General features: G+C 43.9%; 1 protein-coding gene across 2 annotated transcripts; it reads left to right on the top strand.

The window, feature by feature from the left end:
- Positions 1 to 355: 355 nt before the first annotated feature.
- LOC123485453 (vacuolar protein sorting-associated protein 54-like) lies at positions 356 to 7,503 on the top strand. 2 transcript variants are annotated; one of them, XM_045216373.1, is made up of 11 exons: positions 356 to 483; positions 2,086 to 2,260; positions 2,686 to 2,930; positions 3,376 to 3,460; positions 3,632 to 3,666; positions 3,914 to 4,045; positions 4,165 to 4,550; positions 6,183 to 6,309; positions 6,554 to 6,601; positions 7,088 to 7,195; positions 7,427 to 7,503. In XM_045216373.1, the coding sequence occupies exons 2-11, from the start codon at positions 2,116 to 2,118 to the stop codon at positions 7,484 to 7,486; spliced, it is 1,371 nt and encodes a 456-aa protein (XP_045072308.1). In that variant the 5' UTR covers positions 356 to 483; positions 2,086 to 2,115; the 3' UTR covers positions 7,487 to 7,503. The 2 variants fall into 2 exon arrangements, with proteins under 2 accessions (XP_045072308.1, XP_045072309.1); XM_045216374.1 differs by lacking the exon at positions 6,554 to 6,601 and having other exon boundaries at positions 358 to 483.
- Positions 7,504 to 8,070: the final 567 nt, after the last annotated feature.

Below are 8,070 nucleotides of genomic sequence, written 5' to 3'. Positions count from 1 at the left end.
GCCTTCATCCTATGGCAATTTGTATGTGTAGAATTGCAGGAAATAAGTTATAAAATTGCAAAATGTTCTCTCCGCGCCATGGCAAAATATGTACAATTGCAGGAAATTAACTTAAAAAATAAAAAATAAATATCTTCACTGCCATGAGGGGGGTCACTAAAATGTTTTGCTCGCAAGGTGGGGAGGGGGTGTATGGATGTGGGTACGCAGACCCACGAGCCATTGCAGCCCCTCATGATGAGTTTCGTATTTTTGTGGCCCCCCACGCCCATCAAAGTTGCCAATCCCTGCGGTAAAGTAGGTGGTGCTGTGATGAGAGCGACTACATGTTTATGCACGAAAGAACTCGAAGAAGATTGTTCGCGCAGTGCATTATGGTTACGTACCGGCTGCGGTGGTTTGCTTGATGTTTTCTCCTGGTTCGTCTAATGTTACCGTGATGGTGGAAAGAAGAATCAATAACTAATGTGTTTCTAACAACAGGTATCAGACATAACGCACCTTCTTTTGGTTTGTCTGCTCGTCAGAAAAGCTCAGTGGTCATGTATTTGTGTGGACTGCTTCCGTCTGTTTGGCTGTCAAATGGCTAGCGGGCTAGCATTTTTCTAGGTTCGATTATCAGTCTACGTGTAACCAGCTGGTCTCTTCAGGCCGTTGCAGTCGTGGGTAGCTACTCTAATATCGATGCTTGAAGAGTAAATCGTATCTCGTCTGTAAATAATAATTTGAAAAATGGTCAATGACAGTTAATGTTGCCGGACGACAGGGAAAATGCGAATGTGGACGGCGGTGTTTCATAGTTAGCTACAGTAGATAACTAGCTAGCTTAATTAATTGGCTAGCTAACTAGAGTTATCGTGCTAACTTGTTCCCCACCTGAGATAGTTAAGGAGCTGCAGTTGTCTAGCAGTGTGATGGGGCAAACACCCCTTTTATTCAGTTATCTAGCTATTTAAAAAGTGAAATAACATACGCTAACTAGATTAATGTCAGCTAAAACTCATCTGATCAGATTCCCAGCTAGTTAATTGACCACATCATCATGCTGGTGGTGTTGGAACATTATCTGAATCGCAGAGATAGCTGACTATATTTTCTAGACATTTAGCATAGTATAGTTTTGATCCAGATAGCCCTCAGCTAGCGAATTTATTTTGATTGGAGCTGTCCATTTAACCGTTAGCAAGCTACATGCATTAACATTTGACATTGTTGATATAGGCAGCTACGATGTAATTGCTCAATGACGTGTTCAGTGTCTTGTAATGCGCGTGATGTTGGTGTAAATCAGTTATATGACAGACTTAATATATGGCTCTGGTGTAAATCATTGATTTGCTTATTTCACCATGCATTCGACATGGTATGTTACTGAAACTGACAACAACACATATCCATATTGACAGGAGCTGATTGTAGCCTATAGGTACCTGCCCACCTTTCACCCAAATCTTTTCAAGCCTGATTAGACAACAGAAGATCTTCGCTCCAGTAGGCAGTTTTGTCATGGTCTCAGTTGTTTACACAACACTGTCTTCTAGTCTGATTTATATTGGTTAACCAATAGGCCCTGTTCTAGGCACCCTCTACTTTAATCACCAATGGTGAATTACTTTGAATTTGATAATTCAGTTTAGGCAGACAGGACTAGTTATGTAGACAAAGCAATAACTCAATCAGTATACAGAGGAAGTGAGTCAAAGGCATCGCTTTTCTCACTGTTCAGATTATAGCCTAACACCTGCTCGGAGAGACAACATACCTGCAGCATCTGCACTTTCACTTCTGCTTCACACTAGTGACTTGTGACATTAACTGAAAGTCATTGCAGTGCACAGAAAAATGGGCTGACTTTTGAGTGGAATGACTGAATTGATTGACTACTGACACAAGTGGTCCACTGTATCCTTCCTCTCTCAGCATTTGGTTTTCTGTGGCCCTATTTTCAATGCCCTTGGACTAAGAGCTCTGCTGATGGTCCGGTTTAGTGTTTACATTTTATTGTTAGTGCAAACATTGATGTTTAGGCTATGTCTTTGTTTTGTATTAATACTCACTGACTCTGTGCTATGTTTGCTAACTCAGCTAGCCTCCGTGGAGAGGTGCACCAATGCCATGGCCTCCAGCCACAGCTCCTCCCCAGTGCCTCATCCCAGCAGTGGTGGCAGCGAGGGGATCTTCCGGAAGGACAGGGACCCTTCCTCACGACACTACAGGCCCGTCCGCTCCCTGCCCGACGTATGCCCCAAGGAGCCCACGGGTAAAGAACTAGCCTACATTTATGGTTGGCCAACAGTCTTACAAGATGAATATCTATAAAGGTTCATCTTGTGTCACTGTTGACCAACCATACGCTGACTGCGGTCCTGTTTTCTACCCCTCTCCCAAAGTGTGCACTTGTACACTCTCCCTCATGGATTTCAAAGGAATGGACTGGTGTAAAGAACTCCCTCCAGCGATTCTTGCACCAATCCAAAGCTTTTAAATGCATGAGCGGAAGTGAACAAGTGCACACTTCTTGGTAAAGGGTAGAGAATTGGTAGCCTCAAATGAGAGCGCAGCGGTAAGGATGGTGGTTCAAGCTAGAGAATTGGAGCGCAACCATGGAATGCATCTCAAGATGTATTGAACGTTTTATTACTGCTGAAGGTTTCTACTGACTACATTTCCCACGTACCCTTGCAGGCGAGGCATCCCGGGGGCTGTGCGAGGGCCCGTCGGTGGTGGCCGACCAGCACAGGTGGACGGTGTACAACTCCAAGGTGAACCTCCCAGCCGCGCTGAACGACCCACGGCTGGCCAAGAGGGAGTCTGACTTCTTCACCAAAACCTGGGGCCTGGACTTTGCCGAGACAGAAGTCATGCCCTCCTTCTACCTCCCTAACATTACAAAGGAACACTTTGGCCCCTACCTGCAGGAAACAGCTCAGGTAACGAACACACCCCGCTGCCCCTTTCATTCAGTTTGAATTATTCAGTAGATTGGACAGAAGTAGAGACCACTGTCTGGCCTGGGTTGTGTTCATTAGGGCATGCAACAGAAAACATTTAAAAACATGTTGCAATGGAAAAGAAAAATGAGCATTTCTTATTGGGCAAGTCCAGATAGTCCCTTCCTGTTTGTCTGTTTTGTGTTTGGTGCCTAATGAACACAGCCCAGGTGTCATCCTCTTTCTATTGTTTGATTATTACTATGGAACTGCCCTTTGCAATGTAATGAACGTTGCCTTTTAAGCTATTTCTAAGACTTTGTCCTCATCCCTTTACTCGTGGTCGAAATAGCACTAAGAAAATGCATCCACTATATTTAAACTGTTTAAGCTATTAGGCCTAAACTAAATCTAAAAACTAAATTGTGTCTGTGTTTCTCTGTAGAGGGAGAAAATCCATGAGCGATGCAAGAATATCTGTCCCAACAAGGATGAGCTGGATGCTGTCTCCAGCATCACAAACAGCCACGGTATGCATTATTAAATAGCTCTGCACCATAATGACTGGGGCCTACAGTATCTATTCTGGACCGTACGGACAAATCTATCTTGTTATTCGTGTTGTCAAATATCACTTTTCCTTTCATTGTTGAAGTGAGTTGATTCAACTAATGTGCTCTTTCACTTTCTCTTCGTCGTAGACAAATCAAGAACAGAGTTGGAGCAAGTGCCCAAGGTCATTACTTCCTCTTGTTTTGTGTTGTAACAGTGAGTTGTGGGGATTTCTAGAGCCCTATTGAACCCTTTTGTCCCCTTGATTTGACTGTATGCTTTCATGATTCTCAAACTGTAATTAATACCATTTACTTGATATAATATATTTGTAATTATATTAGTATCTCCCTAGTCTAGCTAGCACAGCACACATAAGATTTGGTTCTGGATTCCAAACGTAATATCTGCCTAATATCTGGCTTAAACAGATATTCATGAAGCCTGACTTTGCGCTAGACGAGCCAACGACCTTTAACGCGGTCCTACCATGGTCCCACTTCAACAGCGCTGGCGGGAAGAGCAGCAGGGACGTGGCATCGTCACGGTTACTACAGGAAAAGGTGAGCGGGCATTTTTTTTTTACAATGATCAAGTCCTGCATTGTTTCATTGCTTCACCGTCATGTTTCCTGTTGTTGTGCCATCGTGTTCTGTTGTTGGCTTATCCCTCTCTTTCTCAGCTGAGCCACTACCTCGACGTGGTGGAGGTGAGCATCGCGCGCCAGATCTCCCTGCGCTCCGAGGCATTCTTCCACGCCATGTCCTCCCAGCACGAGCTCCAGGACCGCCTCACCGAAACCGCCCGCGCCGTGGCAGTCCTCCGGGGCCGCACGGCCGCCATCGAACGCATCATGTGCGAAGGCCCTCTGCGGGCATTGCGGCAGGCGTTGACGCGCTCCAACTGCGCGCGGCTGCACAACAAGCTGAAGCTGATGGCGGCAGTGCACCAGAGCCAGCCCACAGTGCAGCTGCTGCTCTCCACCTCGGAGTTCGTCGGGGCCCTGGAGCTCATCGCCACCACCAAGGAGGTGCTGCAGCAGGAGCTGCAGGGGATACACAGCTTCAGGTGGGGGGATGGAGACAGACGAGTGGGGGGTGGATGTGTATAAAATGTTTGTTACATACTCGGATCTATCGACGCACACGGTGGTGACACACGTCTGATGAAATGCACTGACACTCATATGAGACAAACATGCATCAAATCATAGTAAGCAGCAGTCCACCCCAACTATTTCTTGCGAGTAAGCTTGAAGCAGAAATGCAGCATGGTTGCAGAACTGTATCATGCTGAAAGTTTAAAATACACACCACTTCTAGTCAGAATGCTTTTCACAGAGTTTCATTTCAACATACAGTGCATTTGGAAAGTATTCAGACCCCTTCCCTTTTTCCACATTGTGTTACGTTACAGCGTTATTCTAAAAATAAGTTCCTCATCAATCTACACACAAAACCCCATAATGACAAAGCGGAAATAGGTTTTTAGACATTTTCGCAAATGTATTGAAAATAAAAAACGGATACCTTATTTACAAAAGTATTCAGACCCTTTACTATGAGACTCGAAATTGAGCGCAGGTGCATCCTGTTTCCTTTGATCATCCTTGAGATGTTTCTACAACTTGGAGTCCACCTGTGGTAAATTCAATTGATTGGACAATTGAAATAGACAGGCACACACCTGTCTATTTAAGGTCCCACATTTGACAGTGCATGTCAGAGCAAAAACCAAGCCATTAGGTTGAAGGAATTGTCCGTAGAGCTCCAAGACAGGATTGTGTCGAGGCACAGATCTGGGGAAGGGTACCAAAAAATGTCTGTAGCATTGAAGGTCCCCAAGAACACAGTGGCCTCCATCATTCTTAAATGGAAGAAGTTTGGAACCACCAAGACTCTTCCTAGAGCTGGCCTCCCGGCCAAACTGAGCAATCGGGGGAGAAGGGCCTTGGTCAGGGAGGTGACCAAGAACCCGATGGTCACTCTGACAGAGCTCCAGAGTTCCTCTGTGGAGATGGGAGAACCTTCCAGAACACTCAGGACCTCAGACAGGGGGGAAAGTTCACCTTCCAACTGGACAACGACCCTAAGCACACAGCCAAGACAATGCAGGAGTGGCTTCGGGACAAGTCTCTGAATGTCCTTGAGTGGCCCAGCCAGAGCCCGGACTTAAACCTGATCGAACATCTCTGGAGAGACCTGAAAATAGCTGCGCAGCGACGTTCCCCATCCAACCTGACAGAGCTTGAGAGGATCTGCAGATAAGAATGGGAGAAACTCTCCAAATACAGGTGTGCCTAGCTTATAGCGTCATACCCAAGAAGACTTGAAGCTGTAATCGCTGCCAAAGGCGCTTCAACAAAGTACTGAGTTAAAGGGTCTGAATACTTGTGTAAATGTGATGTTTCTGGGTTTTAAAAAAAATACATGAGCAGAAATTTCTACAAACCTGTTTTTGCTTTGTCATTGTGGGGTATTGTCTGTAGATTGAGGGAGGAAAAAACAATTTTAATCAATTTTAGAATAAGGCTGTAACGTAACAAAATGTGGAACAAGTCAAGGGGTCTGAATTATTTCAAAATTCACTGTAAGTACTTTTAAACATGAGTCCCCAGCCCATAGTTAACCATAGTGAATTCAAAGTGTGGCCTTTGGACACTGTGATGCGTCTGACATCTCCTGTCTTTCCCCCCCGCAGACATCTGGGCTCTCAGCTGTGTGAGCTGGAGAAGCTGATAGACAAGATGATGGTGGAGGACTTCAGCATGTACTCCAGGAGTGACCTCAGCAGGAGTCTGGAGGATGACGGACAGGTCATGGAGAAGGTCTGTACCATTGAGATAAAATATAAACAATGTTTACATTTAATTCTGCGGTCGGTATATTTAACTCATTCATTCTCAATGACTGGCTACACAAAGGTTTAAATGCACTAGATCCACTGTCCGAAGACAGGAGAAAAATAAGTTCTGGTTTGAACTCTATAGGTTGAGTTCAACTATAAATGGACAATTTTGTGAATGTGTAGATGTAGTTGGAGCACCAAACTGAGGTTGTTTTTTGTCACAGTGGTCACTGTTCTCACAGATGCAATACAAACGTTCAGTCTCAATAAAGGTGGGTCTGACTCTTCCGAACAAGTTTGCTACTTGGAATCAAGTGAATAAAAATGGCACATTTTGGGTGCTCTTTTTATAGATTGATGTTTTCCTCTGATCTGAACAATGTGTTGATCTCTGCAATCATCAACCTAATTTACATTTCAGTAGCACAATTACCTTTTGTTATTATGAGTATGGGAACTTTGAATGACTGAAGGGGATTTTAATGATATCTCCATTACGCGGAAATCATTGTCTTAATTGGATTGAAATATGAATCTCTTTTGTTTATTCATGCTGACTTGAATTTGTAATTTAATTGATTAATTGGTGTCTTATAATAATTGATCTCTTGAAGTGAAGAATTACTGTGATTGGAGGAATTGAGTTTTATAGTATTGCTCACTCGTGCGTGTGTGTGTGTGTGTGTGTGTGTGTGTGTGTGTGTGTGTGTGTGTGTGTGTGTGTGTGTGTGTGTGTGTGTGTGTGTGTGGGGGGACAGGACAGGCTGGAGTCTCTGGTGTTTGGCTTGCTGAGGCAGCGGAAGCTGGATTTTCTGGACATCTACAGCGACGAGATGATCCTAGCAGCCAAAAGCATCGTCACACAGGTAGAAGACCAGACATAGAAAGTATCAGAGAACAGACTATTCTTCATGATCGTAAACATTTATGGTTAAATCACAAAAAAAGGTTTTTGACATTTTAAGAGTATTTCCCAAACCTCTCCTCCAGTTCCACTTTTTTGGTCTATTCCTGAACTAGCACACCTGTATCAAACTAGAAATACACTTTGGAATTAGTGAAATGGAAATGGAAAGTAACATGCTCTTATCCCACAGTGTGTTGTCGACTCTGTGTCGCAGATTGAAGAAATCAACACTGACATTGTCACAAAGTGAGTAGTAGTATTGCATGCTTTTGTATTTCGCTTGAGCACATTGAGCTGCAGGTAATATCTACCGAATGCACTGGAGGTGTGGCCAAACAATGGCATGGTGATCTGAGAATCCTTCCTCAACAAAGGAAAGCTAAGCCAGTTGGTTACGGTTGTCTTAACGAGTTAGACTGCTTTAATCTGTCATCCTGCCTTTGAAAGGAGTGCATGAAATATGACAGGAGGGCTGTGAAAAAAATGTGGGTGTAGACATCTAATTATGAGAGCGTAACGTTAGATTGTCAGAAACATATTGTTTAGGACAGGGCTCTTCAACAGGTGGCCCGCTGGCCAAATTCTGCCTTCAAATAATTTGATTTGGCCCCCCCAAAGTTTTCTTTTTTGTTGTTGGACAAAAAAGCCTGTACAATCACCAGGACATCAGCTCAGTGATTTTAATTTAGGAAATCTGTTCCCAATTATTCCCATGCATCAATAGAGAGACATGTGTGATCGTATCCCAATTTAATCAAGGTTTGAACTTAAATATTGGACTCTGGTCAGTTTATTTTAATACTTTTCTACAATAAACGTTGGGTTGTTATTTTA

The sequence above is a fragment of the Coregonus clupeaformis genome, unplaced genomic scaffold (assembly GCF_020615455.1).
Source record: "Coregonus clupeaformis isolate EN_2021a unplaced genomic scaffold, ASM2061545v1 scaf0696, whole genome shotgun sequence".
Classification (NCBI taxonomy): domain Eukaryota; kingdom Metazoa; phylum Chordata; class Actinopteri; order Salmoniformes; family Salmonidae; genus Coregonus; species Coregonus clupeaformis.
The sequence above is the reverse complement of the archived record's forward strand: the minus strand, read 5'-3'. Positions and strand labels throughout refer to the sequence as shown.